The following is a 24,219-nucleotide window of genomic DNA, read 5'->3' on the forward strand; positions in this document are numbered from 1 at the left end:
TTTTATTCGTCTTTCTGAGTTTGTTCTGTTTGAGCTCAAAACGAAATGCGAGGATGTCTGAAGAAAAACATTGACTTTCCATTCTCAGACATTATAAGCATCGAATTTCCTTTATTCCTTCCTAATTTTCGTCCAACTAAATCGACCGCTCAAGGCGTGGATAATTCAGATGATTACTCATTAATGGATTCTTAGGTATCCACGATGAATTTATAGTAGCCTACACGGGGACTAGCTGGAAATTATTCCGCAGGAATTGAAGTTGCGCAATAGAGCTTATTAACTAGAAAACAGGAAGGAGAGGGGTTGTTCTGTATGAGTTTTATGTTATCATACGGTTCAATGAAAGATGATAGCATGGATTGGTCTCTTAGGCTACCAATAACTGGATCAAAAAGGACGGGAGTAAATATCATGCTAACTTTGCCTTGGAACTTGTAATTCCCGTGATACGACAGGTTAGTGACCTGGTTCTAAGTGTGGTCTGCTTATCTACTCTACTTTTTTCATTTGGGTGGCGATATTAACAAAGTTAAAATTGTTGCTTATATAGTAGAGGTGTCGGGAAAGACAAATCCCCAAAAGCGCTTGACTGTTTTTAGTTCTTATAATTACTCAATGTTCTCTTCTTGAAATGCCCTTTTACTATTTGAATCTTTAGCGATGCATCTCTCAGTCTTCAACCCAAGGTCGAAACATCATCAGATCTTGCCTATCAGGATCAGGAGACTAGGCAAGAACTGATACATTTTGCTTAGTTCAAGCCTGTTCGGAGAATAAAATTGAACAACAAAATCCAGAGGAAGACATCTAAATTTTCCTGATGAACTCAGAATTTGAGACTGCACACAAAAACCTGACTTGTAGGTGCTCCAACAAACTGAGCATGCTTTCCCACAAAACGGAACCAATTTTTCCGACAAGCCCAAGCATTTCAATGCTTAAATACTTCTGGTTCTTTCTTTCTATGAATTGGAACTTGTTTCTTTAATTTCTCCAGTTGATGACTCCTAAACTGCATCGCGTGTGAACATTTCAATGCAATGAAATGAGTCCAGTATTGCATGTGCATTACAGTACCTTGAGATTCGATACAATTTTGTCCTGTTCATAGAACTCCACAAAATGCCTTCACCATTGTTCCCAATCCTAGTTACCATCCTCCTTTGAACCCGCCCTTCCTTAGTTCACGACATCAATACTCTTTGCAACATGTTGTGGAAGGTTTCAGTGTGTGCTCATGTAATCATCAAACCTCTTGATGGCATTCCTCAATATGTCCTTAATGACTGAGTCCCATTAATGGGAGCTATGGGACGGAGTTGGTGCTTTGGCTGTGGTAGAGGGTGAAGGGATTGGAAACCCCAGAGAGAGCGTAGAGAGTTTGAGGCAATGATCATCTTAATTGGAGGGGGTTCTCGAAGGCGAATTTGTGAGGGTTTGGATTGGATCAAGTCCATGGCAAAGGGAAGGTTGACAAAGACGTTGGTCCCATGAATAATGAGAGGGGGGGGGGGGGGGGGGAGGTGGAATGAATGACTACTGTGAAGTGTGAATGTTGGGAGTATTGTCAGATGGCATCCCTGGTGCAAGTTTACCTGTTGCGAGGATGAGCAGAATTGAGAAGGCCACAATAGAAAAGAAAATAGAAAGAGAATACCGCAAAAAAACAAATATGGTTGAATAAGGCACCGTTAAAGTGCATTTCAGGAAAAGAAAATTAACTGTAAGAATTAAAAACAGTCAGGTGCTTTTGCAACCCTTTAACTGTCAATGCTGCGACCCTTTCATTTTATGCTTGCCACTTAAATTGAGCTCTTGGAACTTAATTTTTGTAAAATAATTTTCTTGGTGTGTATATATATGTATATATATGAGAAACAATCAAAGAAAGAAATATAGAATGGAAAATAAATATGTGCTTAGCTAAATTGCTTCAACCATAAATCTTGAAGCTTGAATTGGTGAGAGTCAAAGAAAGAATAGCAAATAATCACCCACTAGAGGAAGTCATCACTATCATCATCAATTGAACATTATCCTAATCAAGTTAAAGACAGTGGCACGGGATTCATAATGTTAATTAACTTCTAAAAGCCACATTGGCAATACAAATCTTTGCAAAACAACAATGTGGCAAAATTTTATGCCGAATGGCCTTTTTGATGCAATCCTCTAGCAAGGGAATATCTACTGGAGGAAGTATATGTGAAATTTTTGACAACAGATCAGTCTTGGTCATTTGATTCCACAATTCTCAGGCCTATTGAGATGCTGGAATTCAGAAATTCCCAAGTAGAACATGCATGATTGATGGTATTGATACCATTCTTATGCTGTATCAATTATATAGTCGTAAATCTTTGCTCGGGGCCAAGATTGTTGATGCCTTTACTTGTACTTATGTAGAGATTTTTCATGTATTATGCCTGAGAAAATATTCAGTTCAGATTATCAGACTCTATAATTAATTAATTACTATAAAAAATTAAAGCAATATGTCCAAACATGTTGAAGATAAGAATAAACCAAGTGACGCAAAAGTCACTTGGCTCATTTTAAAATATTTTCTCAAGCACTACAGTTTTGATATTGTCACTCAATAATTCTTGTTCAGTCTTAATGTTGTCAAATGAAGCTCTTCAAGAAATTGTAGTGCTTAATTCCTTTATTAGAATGATAATTGGTTAAAAATTGACTTTAAAAGGTGTTGTAGTTAGGACAACTACTAGCAAACAACTTAATATAGAAATATTCTTTTGGGAATCCCAAACTGCAAAATTTAAACCGAAATAGCAAAAATTTTATCTTCTAAACTTAGGAAATAGTTAATGTTGTAATTTTTGGGAGGGTTTTATCATCCATATTATATTGCATGCTCTATTTGAGAATGTACGTCTTGAATTTGTTATGGTTAAAAAAAGTCAATATGTTGCTAACACAATAATGGAACTTCTGGAAAGGTGGTTTTTTATTTATTGTTGTGCCATAGAAAATAGGTTGAGAAAAAATAAGAGTTTTTAAAGAAAAAATAAAAACGCTCACGGCAGTGTGCCACAAGCCCACTTGCGGCAAGGGCTTTGCGATAGTGTGCCGCGAGCCCCCTTGTGGCGAAGGCAAAACTTTGCGACGAGACCTTGTGGCGGAGGTAAAACCTTGCGGCGAAACCTTGTGGCAAAGGCAAAACCTTGCGGCGCGAGACCTTGTAGCGAAGGCAAAACCTTGCGGCGAGACCTTGTGGCGGAGGTAAAACCTTGCGGCGAGTCCTTGTGGCAAAGGAAAAACCTTGTGGCGAGATCTTATGGCGGAGTGAAACCTTGCGGCGAGATCTTATGGCGAAGGCAAAACCTTGCGGCGAGATCTTGTGGCGGAGGTAAAACCTTGCGGCGAGACCTTGTGGCAAAGGCAAAACCTTGCGGCGAGACCTTGTGGCGAAGCCAAGACCTTGCAGCGAGACCTTATGGCAAAGGCAAAACCTAACGGCAAGTCTTGTGGCAAGACTTTGCATCAAAGACTTGATTGTAGTCACACCCCTCGAACATGGTTCATTCAACAAATGACACGTGTCAGTATCAAGCACCCTTGAGAATTGTGCCTTATAAAATACCCAGCTACAGGACATTAATGGGGACTTCCAACTTCGGTAAAACTTGTCACTTTGAATACATTTTTACTATTTTCGTGAATAGTCATTGGGATCCGGGACTAACTTAGGCATCGGAGGGTCTTCGCGGGGGAGATTCCCACGAGCCTTTCTAACCCATTTTCTCAGCATTAATAGGGTCAAATCCTCGCGGCGAAGAAAAAGTCTTGCGGTGAACCTAGTGGCAAAGAAAAAGTCTTGCGGTGAACCTAGCGGCGAAGGCAAAGTCTTGTGGCGAACCTAACGGCAAAGCTAGTGGCGAAACTAGTGGCGAAGCTAGTGGCGAAATCTTGTGGCGAAATTAGTGGCAAAACCTTATGGCAAAAGCTAGTAGAAAAACCTTGTGGCGAATCTAGTGGCAAAGGTAGTGGCAAAACCTTGTGGCGAAGTTAGTGGCGAAACTAGTGGCAAAATCTTGTGGCGAGCACCCTAGCGACAAACTCCCTTGATGCGACATCTTTTACGGAAACCTAATTTCACCCGACAACAAGCTCGAGTGGACCCCACCTCACAAATTTTAATTGTTGTATTTTGGCAACAACATTTATATTCCTCAAAACCTAACATTTTGAAAAGATTCTTTTTTACCAAAGGACTGTGGGATGTTTTAAAGTTGTCACATTAACTTTTGAAACATGACCTGACTTCTCCACCATGATATAGGTCAAAGAACTTCCATTCTCTTTTTCTGATGTAAAACTAGATAGGTTACTGCACCTTAACTTCTTGTGCCGCCTTACTTTCCTGGTCAATATGCTTAGGACTTTGCTTGTGTTCACACTTTCAACAATATTTAGCATTAAACTGAGATAGAAAAACCAATTTATTATGCTAATAGCCTCTGAACTTCACCTGTGGCTTGAGCATTTGTCAAAGGTATGCTTGAGGCATGAGGTGCAAGGTTCATCCTGGTGCACAGAGACAACCTGGTGCGCAGAAATGTGCCTCAACAAATGAGAGGCAAGGCATGCTCCTAGGGCCCAGAGGGGCATGCCTTGGAAGTTTTTTTTTTTTTACTTCTTTGCCATTGATTTACTGAATCAGTAAAATATAACTGCATGGGATTAAAAAAGGAAGCCCTGCAAACAAACTTGTGATATCTCCTATCAAGAATACTATTAATCCTTTCTAGGGCAACTTTAGGAAATTGTGTTTTCTTTCTTCATGCCTGTGCCTTGCACCTTGCACCAAATGCCTGTGCCTCAATGCACCTCACATAACAGCTATGATCTAGGGAGCATACTGACTTCTGATAGACTTACACCCCAACACATTGATGTTTTGGATTAAGTTACTTAAACAATAAAGGAAGAAGAAAAAGAAAAGAAATGACTGTTCTTATTCTTTTAGCTGTTTATGAAAAAACAATAGTTAACACTAAACATTACCAAGGCTTTATGGTCCGTAAGTGAAAAGCTGCTAAATCATCTTGCCTAAGCAATAAAATGGTCATTTTTAGCTTCATGGGCACACTCTCTCAGCAAGTCCTTTTTTAAGAGAGGTGGCAGGGCAATATGTGTCTTCTTGAAGTTTTTATATTAAATTAATTTCAATTTCTACAGGTCTAGGTTTGTGTCCAAACGAGGAGAAGTTCTATCCACGATGTACCCCAAGAAATTCTGGTCCACAGTCCCGTGATACCCCACCTAAACGAGGTAATCGGGCTCTACTGTTTTCCATTGATGTTTTACAATTTCATTAGAGATGGAAAAATGTGTGAAATTTTTGTTAGTAAATATCAGGACTATGTCTCCGTTCTCATCACAAAATTTTGCTGGATAGCATTTCGTTGGTTGTTATACTCGGGCATCTTAGTGGTGGATGATGTATGTTGTTGTGTTCAATGCTTTCCTTCATGGTAGACACTGGTATTGCAAATGAGAAGGATTGGGGCATCAGTCTGTTCAATGAAAACGTCAATGAGTCTGGCATCAATGAAGATGGCAGCACTTGGTATCGAGAAAGTGGAGAGGACCTTGGAGAAAATGGATACAGATGTCGATGGACAAGGATGGGTGGTCAAAGTGATGATGGCTCATCGGAATGGAAAGAAACGGTACAAAGTTATATTATGATATAATGTCATGATTTATGAGTCTGTGATATGGCTGTGAAAATGAATTGAAGCAATTATCTGCAAACCATTTAGTGGTCAATACCTTACTTTTTTTTTCAATACCTCTCATATTGACCATTTGTTATTTCATGATAATGAAGATTATTAAATATGCACAAAAAAAAAAAGTCAAATTGTGTGTAGCGGGAAGGGTTTATTTACCATCCTATATAGGGTCAACAAAGTGAGGAAAGAACCACTTGTATTCTACTTTCTTCCACTTAAAATGTTCAATACCCATGAGGTTCACTGGCATCCAGCTATATTTAAAAATATTGTACTTCCATGTATCACAGAATCAAGCTGTAGCCACTTTCTTCTCTGTGAATGCCACTTGCTGAGTTCCTTTTGCTTAAATGAGATCAAATCCTTATGTCAAAAATATTTGGGTGTTGAGTTCCACTCTTTTAGTAGTGTGACCATTTGACTCCTGATGTCACATTATCTCATATTGGCAATCGTTGGACTTTCTCATGGAGACAGATGTGGAGTTTGACTAATTTTTCCAGATGCAGCTCACTGTCAATTTACCAACCCCTGCCCCCCCCCCCCCCCCAAACAAAAAAAAAAAGAAAGAAAGAAAGAAAGGAAGCTATCTTGTTAGTTATTTGTCTCTCTTATATGAATGAAACTCCTTTACTAACATGTAAAAACATTGATATCCCTAGGGTTTAGGGCAGCTATGAAAATATTTGCTGCACCAAGTCCGGGAGCTTGTATAAATAATCTTAGTTGGATAAGTAATCAATTCCATGATGAATACAAAAATAGAAATTTTGTAAACTGAAACAATTCAAAACTCCGGATGTTGTTTAAGAATGGCCTAAGAGAAAACAGTAGGTTATAAATGAGGCTAGAAAATTACCTTTTAGTTGTAATCAGAACTAGAAAGATTAGAAATGTATTGCCCATAGCTTGGGTGAGCATGACACAATCATAGGCTTCTGTGTCGCATTAACAGAATAGCTATTGCCAAGAACCTCCCATGTGTTTGCTTTGCTTTTGGATCTTTTGCTTCTACTATTTAAGCCTTCATTTGCCAATCTAGATCTAGGGTCACAAACAGGACATTCCTTTTCTTTTGAAATTCTGCTATTTTTAGTACGTATCCCATGAATTGTGTGCACGTTATTTTGTGGGTGGTGGGCAGTTTTCTCTCCCTCTTCCAGCGGCCATCTTTTCTGTTGGAGACAAACTGTTATATCCTGGCAATGTTAGACCGTAACAATACTCATCTAAGGGTTTTATGTTATTGAATGCGTGTCTTTTTGAGTTTGTATGTAAATCTTTGAAGATATGTCTTAAAAAACATGTCCATGTTCAACTTCAACCTCAAATAAGAAGTGGTACAGTGAGTGCGTTGTGTACTTCTGAATGTTATTATCTTTGCTGTTATCAATAGTTTTAACAATCAAATAGTTATGCTATATTGGATTTGTTTTCATAACTTCATGAAGTATCATCCCAGGTGGATACCTTTAATTGGATTTGTTGATATCATTGACAGTGGTGGGAGAAAAGTGACTGGACGGGATACAAAGAGCTAGGTATATTTCTTTCTCCATTTTCTGCATATGGTTGTTTTTAGCATGTTTCAACAAGAGAAGTGTTTAATATTGTTCTTTATGCCATATATTCATTCTTAAAACTTGCATGACCAATATGCTCTCAAATGTTGACTTTAAGACGGAACATGTGTATTTTTGGACAACAAAATTTCCTTCCTTGCCAAGGTCAATACACTCTTCTAATAAATATAAATCTAGAACATAGTTTCAGTCATTTGATTGTTTGTTTCAGATAGATCCCCCCCCCCCCCCCCCCCCCCCCCCCACAGGCACACACACAAACCAACAAAAATAAAAAGAAATAAAAGACTACTCCCAAGTCATTGAAGAGAGAAAAAAAAAAATAGAAAGGAAAAACTCAATTATTCCAGCCATAGTTTCACTTTGTTACTATGAAAATAATTATTTATACCTGGATTAAACTCGTTATGAGAATCATACTTGCTGTTTTGTTGGAAAAGGTTTGTGTTACCTCTTAGTAGGTAGAGGATTAAGTTTTTTTTTGGCTTAAATATTAGGACTGAGATAAAGCTACAGAAGGTTCTTTCTCAAACAAGTTAGATAGTATACTTAAGTTGGGATTCCAAAGACATGACTTCCTATTAGGACAAACTAAAGCTTTACGGCCTTTACCATGAAAGCCTTATATAATGTTGCAAAAGTTGGAGTCTTCCCTTTTCAGTGAACAGGCAGAAGTTGATCTTTTCCTCCAATGGTATTAGTACTGTGATCCATTTCCTTTTAGTTAAAATGGATCAAAGGATATCTGAAATATCCACCTTTTGCTGATATTGAAGTCTTTATTGTTATAATGTACTAGAGAATGGAAAAGCTTGTGCACACCTACTCATGTAAATGTGGGTTTTAGATCCTGAAGTTGTACATCCACAGAGGAAATACCTGGTATTTTCAGTTGATTTGAGTATTTGTGCTTGCAAATTCTCATCGGAATTGAGTGAAATAGAATGGGCAATATGATTGATCCTTCTTCAATTGCTTATGAGCAGTGATCAGTTTGCCAGTCTTCTCTATATTTTGCTTTCGTTTTCAATTTTTTGTTTCAGTTAAAAAGCTGAAAACTTAACTTGTTATTTGACAATTACTGTTTATTTTCAACCTTTTGATTGATTTCCTCCTATACCCTTTATGTCACCGGTAAGCAAAGTCACCACGTTTGAGTAGCATAGATGCCAGTGAGACTCCCAGAAGCCTTTGAGAGTCACTGGTGACGGCTGAAGGGGGGGGGGGGGGGGTGTTGTTGGTGAACCCCCCACCCCCTTAGGTCATCGGTGGTGAGAGGAGAGAAGTGAAAACAAAATAAAAATCGTGAAAACACATTTTTCTTGTTTTCAATTTAAAAAGTTAACAAATTCTTTGAAAAGGAAAACAGGTAACCAAATGCCATTTTTCTATTTTTGTTTTCAAAATAATAAAAACGAAAATGGAAGTCTGTTTTGTTTTTTCTCTCTCCTTTTTATCCTTTTTTTTTGTTTTTTGGTTGTTTTGGTGTATTGAAACATTTGGCTTCATTACTTGATTCAGATTGTAAGAAAAATTTGACCTTGATGATTTTTTAGTTTCCAAGCTCGTTGCAATAATTTCATCACATGTGAAATGGGCATTGTCAAATTGGGGCTTTGTTGGGGAGAGGTGGAGGGGAGGGAATAACCCTTATGGCAAGGACTATAACGTGACTAGCATTGCTATATATTTTTCAACCCCAATACCCTAACTCATCTCAATAATAATACCATGATATATGTGCATCTTTTTGAGTTTTGGTATCAGTGCTGATGCAGACGCACTAATATATCATAATAATATAAGTGTATCACAAAGTGCTTGTGGGCATAATGGAAAAGGTTATTATAGAAGTTGCACCATTTTTTGTTTGTGGGGTGGGGGCAAACAACCCTTGTGGCAAGTAAAAGCATTACTATATATGTTTCAACCCCAAGAGTCTAATTCATCTGAATAATAATAACACGCTACAAGCTACAAGTGCATCCCTTTTTATGCATTGAGAGCGCTGATGCAGATGCACACTCACATATATCATAATAATATAAATGTATCACAGAGTGTTGTGGGCATCATGGAAATGTGGAATTAGAGAGAGGTCCCAAGGTCTGGTGGTTTTGGGTAGGTGTTGGAGACAAACAAAACTTTAAAACCATAATCTATTGATTAAAGAATAGCATTAAATGTAAAATAAAATGCTTTGTTAAACTTCCGGCCGGGGGGGGGGGGGGGGGGGGGAACTCTTATGTCGGAAACCTAAGATGGTGTTAACTGTTGAGAGTAAAAATAATAATATAAAAAGATAAAATTAACCCTTTATCTAATAGTTTAAGCTCTTAAATCAGATGGTGGTTAACAATTCAATATGGTATTAGAGTAGGCAAAAGTCTTGGGTTAAATTATCATTTTTGAATTGTTGCTCATGTTTGGATCAGTTATGCAATGAAACCTAGCCTCATGTGAGGGGGCATGTTGAGAGTAAAAATGATAATATAAAATATAAAATTAACCTTCTATTTAATAGCTTAAACTTTTAGAATAAATGGTGGTTAAAAATTCAACATTAACATAATTTATTCTACATCTTTTGCATATGGTCTGTACAAGCAAGCATGCGCCACACACTGTGTAATTTTTTTTTTTTTTTAAATTTATGTCTGAGCTTTCTGGACCTTTTTGAAAATGCTTAATTGTTTTTTTATGGGAATCATAGGTGTGGAAAAATCAGGAAGGAATGCAGAGGGGGATTCGTGGTGGGAAACATGGCAAGAAGTTCTTCACCAGGATGAATGGAGGTTTTGACTTTATTATTGTTATTTTGTTGTTTGTATATTTGAACAGCCTAACCTTTTTTAGTCACTATTGGCTGCAGTCAAAGTAAAGCTTTCCAGTTTGTGAAACCTTATGTTTTCGGTATTCTTATGATAATGTTTTCTGCTTCCTGAAACTGCAGTAACCTAGCTAGGATAGAAAGGAGTGCCCAAAAACAAGCTAAATCAGGCTCAGAAAATGCTGGATGGTATGAGAACTGGTATGCAATTATTTACAATACAACAGTTTGACGTGGAGTATGCAATTGGGCAACAATTGTGTACCAGACTCGATATGATACATTTGTTCTATGCAGGTGGGAAAAATATGATGCCAAAGGCTGGACTGAGAAAGGGGCTCACAAGTATGGCAGACTGAATGAACAGTCTTGGTGGGAAAAGTGGGGAGAGCATTATGATGGAAGAGGATCTGTTCTAAAATGGTATTTTCTATTGCTTCCCTGTAATTTTCTGATATGACTTTTGTGAAGTTATACTGACCTAAATGAGTGTCCAAGGGCTAGTAATATATATGCTTATAGAAGATGAAAAACTTATCTGCAAATGTTGCAGTTAATCATGTCCTGTTAGTATGTATTAATGATAATTGAAGCCTAAATATGTCTGAACATGCTGAGTGGTCCATTTGTAGATCCCTTGCCGCTGGAGATGGATTAAAATTAAATTGTCTCCTCTCGGCATAATTTAGACTTCTAATGGTGATTGGAACAATTATTATGTAGAAATCACACAATATGGGAGGTTTGTAGATTAGCATTTCAAGACTGCCCCGTCTTAACATGTTCAAAGATGCTGCTTATATTTGTGTTTCTCTATGTCCAGTACTTCTTACTTCTTGGTTGAAACTGGAAATAAAATGGTAAAAGGAAAGAAAAAAGTATTTCTTCTGTAGCTGCACTGAAGTAGTTTTTATTCTTCTCCTCAGGACAGACAAGTGGGCTGAGACTGAACTTGGAACCAAATGGGGAGACAAATGGGAAGAGAAGTTTTTTGCTGGTATAGGTTCACGACAAGGGGAGACCTGGCACGTGTCACCCACTGGCGATCGTATGTTTTGTCCTTTTCTTTTTAATTAAATGTTGCAAATTTGAAACTGTTTTTGGCCGCCCCATCTGAAATCAGGAGCAATATTAAATTGCTGATACAATATGCATCCAAAAATTCCATCAAATGAATTTTTTAGTTTTAGTTAAAACTAGGATTAAATACATAGCAGGCATGTCTCTCCTGATGATGAGATTCTGTTGGACATGGATGCTTATGTATGTGTTGAAACATTAGAAAGATTGATGCTTGTGCATGTTCATTTCTCCATACTCAACAAGGGGCAAGAAAGATGTAAAAGGCCTGTGCTGACCTTTTATGGACAGCATCGAAATGGTCAATAGAACTTTATTGCTTTTGTAGTAGGCTACACTTGTACGCAAGCTACTGTCCTGTGGCAAGAGACCTAAGCTATTCTACAATGCACTGGAAGCCTTAAATGACCCTGAACACACATCATGACTATAACTTCTTGCTATAGGGAAACCTTTAGAGGATTAAAGGCTAGTTTTTGGTTTCCTTTGCCTGTTTCAGAATCCTACAGGCTATTACCAACCAGGGTTCGTTGATGTGAAAGAAACATCATGATAATGTCAACATGGAATAATCCCTCTTGAACTTATATATCAGAAGAAGTTGACTGGGGAGAGCCTTATAGAGTTCCTATATGTTTGGTGGCTACTTTCTTTTTTGAGTTATGTATTTTATTTTCTAATGTCGCTGGTGACTGAGGAGACGCCGAAGGTCGGCAACTCCTCTGGCCTTTCAATCTCTGAGTCACCAGCTCCCAAATTTGGGGGTCAAGGAGTCATCTAGATCGATAATGGGAGTCATGCAGTGGCAACTGCAGCAGTAGGTTTGCCAGCAGTTGGCATCTAGCGTCCGACAACTTTTCAGCGCATTGGGTCTCCTGCAGTGAAGGGGTGTAGGAGGGAGAAGAAAATAAAAACGAAACAAAAATGTGAAATCACCTTTTCCTTGTTTTCAGAACTTCTAAGTTTTCAAGATTTTTCAAAGCAAGTAACCAAACACTATTTTTGTGTTTCGTTATCAAAATAGTGAAAACAAAAGCTTTACCAAACGGGCGTTAAACAATTATGCAAATTTCTTTTGATTATTCAATGGGGGTTCTATTTTCTGTTTCATAATCGGTGACCCCAAGGAAATAATTCAGTTAGGCAGTTACATTTGCAGATGTAACCACATGATATACAAATAGTTCTGTCACGGCTTGATACTCATTTGCGCCTGCAGTCTGTCAGAAACTTCATTCCCTTTGGATTGCAGAGGAAAGCTTAAGAACGAATGAATTGTGATTTGCAACTTGTTTATTTTTTTAATAATATCTTATTATTCCATGTATTTGCAGGTTGGTCTAGGACGTGGGGCGAAGAGCACTTAGGGAATGGGTATGCTCCAAACCTATGAATTCTTTTCACTGATTATGCAAGCTTTCTTTGGCATTTGACAAAAAAAAAAAAGGTTTTTTGTTCACTATATCGGAAACTGATACGCACTTTTATCATTGTACTAGTAAGGTGCACAAATACGGTAAGAGTACAACAGGTGAAAGCTGGGATATTGTCGTTGATGAGGAAACTTACTACGAGTAAGATGTCTTTTCTTTAATTACTCGTATTAAAGAACTGTATAATTATTTTTGTTGTTGAGGATTTGCATTTTCCCCATGGTACTCAGTTTTTGAGTGAAATTGACAATTTTTAACCTTTGATTGAAGGGCTGAGCCACATTATGGATGGGCAGATGTGGTGGGCGATTCAAGCCAACTGCTATCCATCGAACCTCGAGAGAAGCCACCGGGTGTATACCCAGATATTGATTTTGGTTCATCTCCATCTTCTCCTCCTCCTCCTCCTCCGCGGCCACCGCCGCCGCCAGGCGATGTTCCACCAGGCATGTCTTCCCCCTCCTCAGAATGAAAACCTTGTGTGTCAAATGGTATTTGTTTGTAGGTAGTCTTTTAGAGGTATTGTTGAGGTCAATTAGTAATGGATAAAAACCCCTCCTGTAAAACAATTTGACAGTCATTGTTCTTCAATCCTTAATTCATTCTTTAAGATATCTTTACGGATTTCCGTCTGATCTCTTAATCAAGAACTTTGAGATATGGAGTCCTCAATTTCATGCTCATACTGTGAGATGGCTGATCAGTCTTTGCACGTTTGTTGCACAACACTACAATCTGATTGTTGCATCTGACCACTCTCTTCGATTTGAACTGGTAAACCGAATCATTCCATGAAAAAATATTGGAAAGAGTGTGTGGGAACTTAAAAGATAATATTAACCAATAGGCTGCCCAGATATTATTAGCTTTGAATTAATCTACAAAGTTCTTAACAGATCTCTGATATGTACCAACTTTTTCGGAAATATAGTTAATGGGTTAAATTAATGAGACCGTCTTTCTATTCCATTTTTTTTTTTTTTTTAAATTCTGCTAGTGATTTTCTACGAAATAAGAATTCCGCATATTTTTTTCCCTTTTTGCTGAATTTAGGCCCATTAACATTATTAACTAAGAGAGACCCATATTGGTGTAATTTTGAGGTTTAGGTTGGGGGGGGACAAGATCATCAAAAAATCCTCTTCTCTTCCTTCAGTATGTTCTTAAATTTTAAACTCGTCTTTGCATATACTGATTTCGTTCCCAAACACAAAAGACAATCTATTTTTTTATATAAAAAAAAATTCATTTAACTCTGTTACTCCTTTCTTGTACGCCGAAATTGCTGTCGTATATATAAATATATATAGTGAGCCCAGCTCTTTACTTTACTTTTGGCACTCACTGGTTTGCTATTTGTATAAAGATGACGACGGCCTACGTACTAAATGTAAACGGTGTTGTTTTTGGTACGTAGTAAAAAATTATAAGAAATATAAAGAAGAATAAATTCTCATATAAACTACTACACAATGACGAATGATATCTTTCCCAGGTAAGATTAGTGAAGGAACAGTTTGCAAGCAGTTTAATAATTGGCTTTCTTTCTTAACAACTGTATCTGTCACCAAATCTTGCTTGCTTCATGGGTCCGCAAAGAATGTCTGGCGTCCATGAAAAATAATATATATATGTATATGTTTTTTTTTTTTGGGGGGGGGGGGGGGGGTTGTTCCAGGAGGAATGCTAAAATCTTCTCCTAACACAACATCATCAGCATTTCCAAGTTTGGTAATTGTATAAGTTAAAATAGTAGGCCAAATTTGACTACATCTCATGTGTCTTCAATTATTTAATTCCTGGTATTTCTCGTTTCCTTTCTCTTTTAAGTTTCTATGATTCATTTATTTATTAATTTTAAATCTTCCCCTCAATTAAGCCAAAAAGACTATAATTACATCTCATATAATTTTAGGACATATTTTATTACAAGCTTGGAACTTACATAAAAAAAAAAATAAGTTATAGGCAATTCAATTGTCTAGAACTTATTTACATGAAAATTATTAATTAGAAGTCTTTGATTAAATTTTATTTTCCATGCAATTTTCTTCCCAAACCCACCCCCGTCTTCTCCCTACCTTCTCTTATCTCTCTCTCTCCCCTTGCCTTTCAAACCCAGTTCCTTGCCCTACCATTCTCCATTGTTGCCATTGCCGGAGAATGGAGAGATCTAGCAACACGAGACCATGCTGCCCTACCTTCTCCCATTGCCGTCATCGCTGGAGAAAGCATCGTCGCCATCGCTGGAGAAAGCATCGCTGCCTTCTCCCATCAAGACCTAGAGAATAAGAAGGTGCCAGAGGAAGAGATGAGGTCAATGAGGCGTCTATCGATCAGATTTTCGACTCCAAGGAGGTGTCGCCATGGAAGGACCAACTCATTTTTAGAGCCTTCATGGTAAGCTACCCATTTCTCTCTCTCTCTCTCTCTCCCTCTCTCTCAAACCCAGTTCTTCTCACTACCTCCCCCCATCACCGATTGCAGCGGCCATCGTCGTCACTGCCATCTTTGTTGCCCATTGTCGATGGTCATTGCAACTGTCGATGGCCGATCTTCATTGGTCGTGGCCACCGATGATCGATCTTCACTGGCCATGACTTCTCCTCATGCTTCTGTTTTTCTTCTTCTTCTTCTTCCCTGGAATTTCTTTTCCAAGCCCTTTCTCTAAGAATTGATTTTCTAGCGAAAAGTGAGAATTGGCATCACGTGAGCAAAGTGAGAATTGAATTATCTAAAAAATATGGCTAATCAAATAACACTAAAACTAGAATTTACATGAAAAATAGTTATTTTTCATAAAAAATATGGCCAATCAAACAAACCCTTAGTTTTAATGTCTCGGGCCCTTATAATTTATTTATATATATATTTAATCTAAATATAATATCAATGACAACTCATTTGAACTCTTAACAACCAAATGGGAGATTTACTTGAAAGAACTATAAATTATAGAGACAGAAAATATCAAAAATAAATTATAAAATATCTATAAATCATACGTGGTCGGGTCTAAATAGAATTTACCCCCAAAAAAATAATAATAATATAGTATAATGTAATTTGGATTTAAAAAAGAAACCCGTATGTATATGTTTATTATTATATACTTTAGGTTTAAAGATGAGTAGAACAATTCATAAGTCCAAAAATAGTGTTGCATGACATAAGATTTTGACGGTCTGTGATTGTGAATGAATGGTTAATTATTATTTAATGAATATAATAATTTAATCGCGAAAAGGGCGAATTAATTAATTCACAGGTGGCGTATAGAAATTCGAATTTAGTGTTGCTTTGTTGAATGTGCTGAGTGGAGTGGATGATGATGAGACGGAGACCTGAGATCTGATCTGATCTGAGATGAGATGAGATGAGATATTTGTTTAAATTAAATTATTATGATTTTCATTTTTCAAACTCATGACATTCTAATAAGGGCAGAGAGAGAGAGAGAGAGAGAGAGGCGGTGGCTGGCTGGCTGGCTGCGGCTGGCTGTTGAATTTTATGCACCACAAAAGGTGTAAATCCCACGTGGCAGGAGAAGAATGCTTGATCGTGGTGACGGAAGCCGTCCATTCCAACGCTGAAGGCTGACTTGTGTCCTCCACTCCAATAATAATAATAATAATAATAATAATAATAATAAAATTAGTAACAGAAAACAGTCAGTCTCGCACCTAGTACTGTGTTTGTACGCGTCACGTGACGACCATGCTTCTTATTTAATCCAGATTCTTAATTCCCCAATTCCCAACTTAATTCCTCTTGGGCTTCCCATAATAATAATAATAATAATAATCAGTCATTTGATTAATGTTATTCACTGTAATTAATTAATGAATTGATGGCAGCAAAGGAAGGAGAATGGATTGTTTGTGACCACCACACCACACCACACCACACCAGGCCCCATATATAAATAAATAAATTGAGTTTTTTTTTTTGGTATCATCATGTGACTAATTCGTTACTTATTGGATAGATTTAAAAGTGGTATAATTAATTATTATTATGCCCATTGATTTGATTATAAGATAAATTCATGCGAACATTTCATTCACCCATTACAAACAAAGAATCAATTATATTATATAATAATGGACCCGATCTAAAAATCAAATTAAACCTTATAGATATAGCGCTTAAGAGGAGAAAAATAAATAAAAGTAAGTAAATGATAATGTCGTGTTTAATTTGGATGAAGGGAAAATGATGGATTCCAACCAGAATTCCATGATATCATCAACCTCCCTCCCTCCCATCCACCCAATGCCCTCAGGCTGGCCCAGTGCCTGCCACCTTCTGCTTCTAGACCTACCCTAACCTCCCTCCCTCCCCACCTCCCTATATATAGATATATAGATATATATGCCGAAAATAAATAATAAAGAGAAGGTAAAGTTCACATTTAAAAGATCCGTACCATCCATTTGTCTATCTCTCTCCCTCCCTCGACATGAAAGGTGCCAGACCCGAAATCCGATTGCAACAGGATCGGCGAACATGACGATGCCGACGATGAAGCAGCTCTCCAAATGGGTATCGGATCTCGAGTGGCGGGTCCTCCTCCTCCTGCTTCTCCCCCTCTCCCTCTTCCTCTTCGTCTCCCTCTCTCTCTCCAACTCCTCCTCCGTCCTCTTCAAGTCCCTTCCCTCTTTCGCCCCTCTCCAGTCCTTTATTTACGGCCCTGCCCCCCGGAGGTCGCCGATTCCTCCGCCGCCGGCTCCCAGCGCGACCGATTTGCAGCGGTCGAAAATCGCGGTGTGCCTGGTGGGCGGGGCCCGACGGTTCGAGCTGACTGGGCCGTCGATTGTGGATAGGATTCTGAGGGTTTATCCCAACTCCGATCTCTTCCTTCACAGCCCTCTCGACTCCGATGCCTTCAAATTCTCTCTCCTCAAGATCGCCCCCCGAATCGCCGCAGTGAGGATCTTCATGCCCCAGCCCCTCCCGGAAACAGAGTCGCAGCTCCGAGTCCTCACCGCTAGTAACTCGCCTAACGGCATACAGGTAACGTATTACCCGTTTATACGTACATAACTGTTTGTTTTCTTTGATTCGACCGTTTCTTCTCAAAATTCGTTTTTAATCTTTTATTCGTTTCGTTGGGTTTGGTTGTATGGGTCGCCGAAGCATCAACAAACTCGACCCATTGATTTGTTTTTATTCTCGGTTTCTGTTGGGTTTTTGGTTTGGTTTTGTTTCTTTTTCTTTGGTTGCGTATTCTTGTTTGGTGGGCTGGAAACTGGGAGCGAGAAAGGTCAAGAGTGCGAGGCTTCTAGACTTCTTTGGCTGCAGCAGTGCTTTCCACGTTAAATAAGCGTGTTGGTGCTCCTCTTGAGTCTTGACTTTTAGTAGTAGTAGTAGTAGTAGATGATATTGTGAAGGTATTTCATTTGGCTTAGCTTCAATTTTAGTCCCATACTGATGATTATTGGCCCTTCCAATAGCGCTTCTTATAGTTATTATCTCATATTTTATAGTTTGTTTTTGGGCAGTTTGTATAAGCTAAGCTACTTCAAAATAAAATAAACTGGGGTAAATGTTCTAATTATCATAAAAAATATTTCTTTTATTCAAAGACTCTAATATCTTTTTGTTAACAAATAAGTGGTTATGAATTATGATTTAAGCTTATTAAGCCAAACTGCCTATACGTGTACTTGGAAGATATGGTGGACTTGTAGTGTATGTAGTAAGTGATTAAAATGACGCAGACGTATAAGGAGGGTTAAAAAACTCAATAATAATGATGCCCGCCCATTAAAATGACATGAGATATAGAAATGGGTGAAGAAGAAGAAGTAGCTTTCATCATCAGCTAGTGGCTAGTGGCTAGTGCTACGCATAGGCATAGCTAGTGTCGGTAACTAGGACAAGACAGACATCAAAGGAAATGTGTCATAACTAGCTGCTAGTACAGACAACAATAAACTAACAAACAATTCTATGCTATTATATTATAACTTAAATAAATGGGATGTGAGTTTTAACTTTTTTTTCACTCCGATGGTTTGTTTTGGCGTATAAAAACAGGGATTGTTGCAGTATTTCACACTCGTCGAGGGATGCTTGACGATGATCAAAGCGTATCAAAGCCGCCAAAACTTCACTTACGACTGGATAGTCCGCACCCGAGTCGACGGGTACTGGTCGGCCCCGCTCAGCCCCCGCAACTTCGTTCTGGGCCGGTACCTGGTCCCCCCGGGCTCGTCCTTTGGCGGACTCAACGACCGCCTCGGAATCGGGGACTTCAACACCTCCGCAGCGGCTCTCTCGCGCATCTCGCTTGTCCCGAAGCTCGACTCGGCCGGGTTCCGCCAACTCAACTCGGAGGCGGCCTTCCGGGCCCAACTCACCACCGAGGGAGTCCCCTACGTCACCAAACGCCTCCCCTTCTGCGTCGTCACGGATCGGAAGTACGGGTTCCCGCCGTCTCAGTACGGGGTTCCAGTGGCGGCGATGTCGAGCCGGGGGCCGCTGAGCGGCATGAAATGCCGGCCGTGTGCGGCGGCGTGCTCTGGCGAGTGCGTCGGGAGAGTGATGGACGGGCTTTATAAAGGGTGGAGCTGGACGGAGTGGTCCAACGGGACGCTCGAGCTCTGCGACGCTCACGGCGAGTGGGAGAAGGGCTGGGAGGCGACGTTCGACTGGCTGGCCGGGAAGAAGCTAGCGGCGGGGCGGCGGCGAGTTTCGAGACTGAAGCTGAAGCAATGTGTGGATGATTTCGAGGAGATGAGGCGGAAAACGACGATCTGGGAGGCTCCGCCGGCGACGGAGATTTGTCAACTGGGATCCGTGGCGGAATAAGGGTGTAAAGAGGTTAGGAATTAGGATAAGAAAAAAGAGTATTTTTGGATTCGTAAAAGTTTGATTTTTTATGATAGAAGATATATATATATAAAATACATCACATCTATTTAATTTCAAATTATTTCTTAGTTTTAGGTTTTTAAATAAAAAGCTCACATTTTTCTTTCCATTGTTTGCTTTCTGGCGATCGAACTGAACTGCACTTCACCGCGCGTTCTAATAATAAATAAATAAATAAATAAATGCCATCTTTTACTTACCTTTTAACGCACTGCATGAAGCACAAAAGTAAGTAATATCCTTACTTTATTATTTTAATAAGAAAAAGAGAAACGAAAGGGACTCTCTTTACTTAATTTGGGCACCAACTCAACTGTTTAATCAATCAATGAGAGAATTTTGAGCTCTCCTGTCATGACTCAGCTTAGCCTCTAAATCATGTATAGTTTTACGAGGAGTAGTAGGAATTAAATTTTTTTAGTGATATTTATTTTATGTGAAAATGTGAATTGAATATATTTTTTTATGTGTATATAAACTGTAATCGTATTCAAATTTATCTGACAGATGAATTGAAAAGAAAGATCGTCTCGTGAACTGAATATCTTTTTTTATCTGTATTTAAGCTGTAATCGTATTTAAATTTATCTGACAGACGAACTGAAAAGAAAGGCCGCCTGTCTCAGGACTAATTGGGTGAAACTCGAAAATTGGATTATCAAAAAAAAATAATAAGAAGAATTTTGAAATCAATTAAATAAAACATCTTGGACTTCATTTATATCATTTCATTTTTATGTCACTCAGCCTGCCTGATCCTTCACCAAACAAGGCTTCTCTGTCTCTATCTCTATCTCGTACTTGCTTGTTGGATGCTCGGCCCAGCCTAATAAATATGTTGGCCCAACCAAAATAGATATCATTTCATTTTTATGTCACTCAGCCTGCCTCATCCTTCGCCAAACAACGCTTTAACTCTATCTCGTACTTGCTTGTTGGACGCTCGGCCCAGCCCAATAAATATGTTGGCCCAACCAAAATAGAGGCCCAACTCGCAGAACAAGAAGAAGCCAGAAGGCGATGAAAGGAATAATACAACTTGGAACCATAAACGGGCAACAGATACTTTAATTAGTGGGTTGCTAAGTAAATATGGGATAGGCTCTGAATCAATCTCAAATTTTGGAATTCTATATAGAATTAATTTATTTGCGAATAAATTACTATGTATGAAATAATACAATTTAACATATAAAATTTAATTGAATTTTTACAAACTAATATTTGAAATGAATCTAAAATTGAAGTTTTATTTTTGCTCTTACTTTTTAAAAGGCCCTTGATATAATAAAGAAAATAATATATATGTACGTAATTTTATATTATGTAATGTATATATATATATATTAAATTTTAAAATTAATTTTGGGATTAGAAATTAACTAAATATATTATATTCAATCATTTGAATAAAATAAAAAAATAAAATAAAATTATGCCCAAAAGTTAGGTTGCAATCCCTTGTAGTAATGTTAAGAGTTAGTGGTGAAGGTTGACATCAACAAGGACAATTGAGACAAAAATGGGTGGCACATAGAGAGGAGAGGGTATTTTAATAGGCCCGGTTCATTGGACATATCAAAGACGATTCAAGGGGCAGGGGTAAGAGAGTAAATTGATTGGCTAGCATAAGAGTCAATCATGTGTGTAGGGGGTAGAGTGGGAAAATCGTTAGGTTGTGTAACAACTCAACAGGTGCGAAACCAAATTCTATTAGAGGAGGGAAGAGAACATCGGGGAGGGAGAAATTTGTAGGATGTTAAAAAAAAATTTGAATTCAATTCTTAGGGAAAGTTAAGAATCTCTTGAATACCCAATTTTTTTCTTGTAATTTTAATTAGAGTTGGTGAAATTAAATCCAAATTTCAGTGATTTCTTTTCTAGTTTGCTTCATATTCTTGTTCATAAATAAAATTTATCCTCGAAGTTGTGAAATTTAGTTTCAAATTTCACCTATTTTGGTGAAATGAAATTTGATTTAATGTTGATGAATTTTATAATTTTTTTCATTCTAAATATAAAAAGATTAAAATCAGACACGAATTTTGTGGAATTGGTAGTTCATGCCAAACAAGGGGGAGGGTACTCAATTGTGCTTGCATCATTGATGATAATCATCTACTAGTGATTATTTTAAAAATATCTAAATCCCTAATAAATAATCTCTATAGAGATGTGTTGAAATTAGAAGTCTTGATTAATAAGATGCAATAGCATTTTATCACAATCACTATCCTTTCATATCAATTAAATCAACAAGGATAAGCAACAATATTCAATTGTTTTTATTACAATCACTCTAGAAGATAGTTATCTTTAATTGATTGCTAGCAAAATTAAATATGTCAAATAAGACATGTGAGGTCAACAAAGGCTCACGGAATTGGCCTACAAACCTAACCTTACCTAATTGTCAATCCATTTTTTTTAAAAAAAAAAAACAATTTTTGATTAAGGAAACTAGGCTGCAACGCATGGCCAAAACCTAATTCCTAGGTGCAGGCTGGCATGCAGCCATACCCCAGGCAAAGGGGAGGGGTTAGTGTCCCCCTTTTCCTTTCCAAGCATACCTCTCGTGAATATGTATATATATATCAGTCATCATCATACAATAGAGGGCACTAGCATTGGATAGTTTGTCACTTGAATAATATGTAGTCCTACCTATATATATTGACAAAAGAGAGTAGTGTGAAAAAAATAATTCAAAATGGTGAGGGCTGGAATTCAAATTAGTGGTTATTGAAATTGAAGTCCTGTGAGTGTGAATAGACATGTTCTTTTAGAAAGAGCATTCCTTGCTGTCTGTCAATCTACTTGACTCTTACCATATATATATATATATATACAGTCTATAGGAAAAAGAAATTGAATTCTATAAAGAGTTGTTGTTTTCTTTGCTTTGGTAAGGCGCGACACCCAACACTTGTAATTGAATTTGAGAAACCATATATTGTGCTGGTGCTGGTGCTGGTGCTGGTGCTGGTGCTGGGTTGATTGACAACTTTTCATCCATTATTATGCTCTCGCCAAAATGCCCCTATAATAACCACACATAGATAGATACCAGCATTAAATGATTTGTAGCTCCAATCCAATGCTGCTGCTGCATATAATAAGATGGCCGCCCAGCCAGCCAGCCAGCAGTAGCTAATTAAGTGCATGCACTTGTGAAAGAGAGAGAGAGAGAGAACCGTGACATTCATTCATTCATTCATTCATTCCTTTGCACATTATTAATTAATCATTTAAGGCATGCATATCCACTCTTCTGTCACGCCCGTTAATCTCTCCAAAAGGGCACCCATTAATCCTGCTCTATCTCTACTTTTCTTTAGTATTAATTTAGCCTCTCTGTAACTGTTTTGGGGCACACTACCCTGCATGCCGCCCTTAAGCTCTACGTATCTTCGTCCCTAAATCTTTTTATAATAATAATAAATAAAATAAATCATACTGATATGAATTTTTCTTGTATGAAAATGATGGGAGTAGTTTAGGATGCAGCAGAATTATGTAATCCATCAAGTTTTCTTATATTATCATGAGCCTACAGTCATGGGACATAAATTAAAAATTAGGTTAATAAAGTCATAAATTAAAAATTAAATTTGATTGACCACAATTGAAAAAACTGTTAATTTTTTACTACAATTAAAAAAAGTTGTGAGTTAATTTAAATTTTAATCTAAAATTAAGATAACAAGAGATGACGCCCAAAGATGAAAATAATCTTTAAGGCAACCAAGCTTGAATAAAACATGCATGGGATATTACAATTCATTTGTATAAAAATAAGAGAAACCAAACTTTATCACAATATAAACAGATAATGATGATATCATTTAAATATTTTGTAGTCACCAACTCCTATAATGATATATTAAGGCCCCTTTTAAGGTAACTCATAAATTAATTCACCACTCCAATCTATCTATATCCTAAGCATTAATCTTATTGAATTATTATTTTATCATTACAAACTTACTTTTTCCTTTTCAAACATCCTACGACTAATCATTTGAGAGTCATATAGTTGTTAAAAAGAAAGGACTTCCTCTGAGTTTATTTCGTTGTAATTATATTTTTTTGTGTTATCCATAATTAGGTATATCCATTATATATATTATGTGTTGGAATATGAATTGAATAAGGAGTTTCAATATTTTTGAGTGACATTAATTTTAATGGTAAAAAAATTATATTGTTGATTGTTTTTTTTTTATATATATATACAATAAATAATCATTTTCTAACTATTACTACTGGATGCATGTGTCAAACTAATAGCTTTTATAATTAATTTACCGTGAATGATATTTTGCATCATCAATAATATTATTGATTAATTTTGAGAGAGCATGAAATTAAGGTGAATATATATATATATATAGGTGTGCGTAAGGTAAGGTTGCCCTTCCCCTACACAATATTTATGATTTTATTGATAGGTAAGAGACACCTCAGCAACACATGCATGGTATATGCGCAAGTCCCTCGAAATACAGCCTCAAAGCCCACGTTTATGCTTATGGGTGGCATTCATACCCACTCAAATTAAATGCTGAATCTCTTTCTCTTGACTGCCTCAAAGTCCTCTGCCAAATGAAAGTGCACTAATTAACTGAACTGAATATTGCTGATCAATG

The 24,219-nt window shown here is 37.5% G+C and overlaps 1 protein-coding gene and 1 long non-coding RNA gene across 2 annotated transcripts in view; one reads left to right on the forward strand and one right to left on the reverse strand.

Moving 5' to 3' along the window:
* LOC127808004 (uncharacterized) overlaps positions 1-11,828 on the reverse strand; it is a 20,997-nt gene extending 9,169 nt beyond the window's left edge. Inside the window, exon 1 of the long non-coding RNA XR_008024849.1 lies at positions 11,693-11,828. This is a non-coding gene — a long non-coding RNA (uncharacterized LOC127808004). The remainder of the gene's footprint in view (positions 1-11,692) is intronic.
* A 5,240-nt stretch (positions 11,829-17,068) lies between these two features.
* Positions 17,069-19,677, forward strand: LOC127808001 (uncharacterized). The gene is made up of 2 exons (XM_052346296.1): positions 17,069-17,707; positions 18,734-19,677. Exons 1-2 carry the CDS (start codon positions 17,201-17,203, stop codon positions 19,505-19,507), a joined length of 1,281 nt encoding a protein of 426 aa, XP_052202256.1. The 5' UTR covers positions 17,069-17,200; the 3' UTR covers positions 19,508-19,677.
* Positions 19,678-24,219: the final 4,542 nt, after the last annotated feature.

This window comes from Diospyros lotus, chromosome 8 (genome assembly GCF_014633365.1).
Source record: "Diospyros lotus cultivar Yz01 chromosome 8, ASM1463336v1, whole genome shotgun sequence".
Lineage (NCBI taxonomy): Eukaryota > Viridiplantae > Streptophyta > Magnoliopsida > Ericales > Ebenaceae > Diospyros > Diospyros lotus.

Bases quoted from the DNA above. Each gene is read 5' to 3' on its own strand.
- LOC127808001 (XM_052346296.1), top strand. From the start codon at position 17,201: ATGACGATGCCGACGATGAAGCAGCTCTCCAAATGGGTATCGGATCTC. The intron at 17,708-18,733 runs GTAACGTATTAC...GTATAAAAACAG, and splicing joins ACTCGCCTAACGGCATACAG to GGATTGTTGCAGTATTTCAC.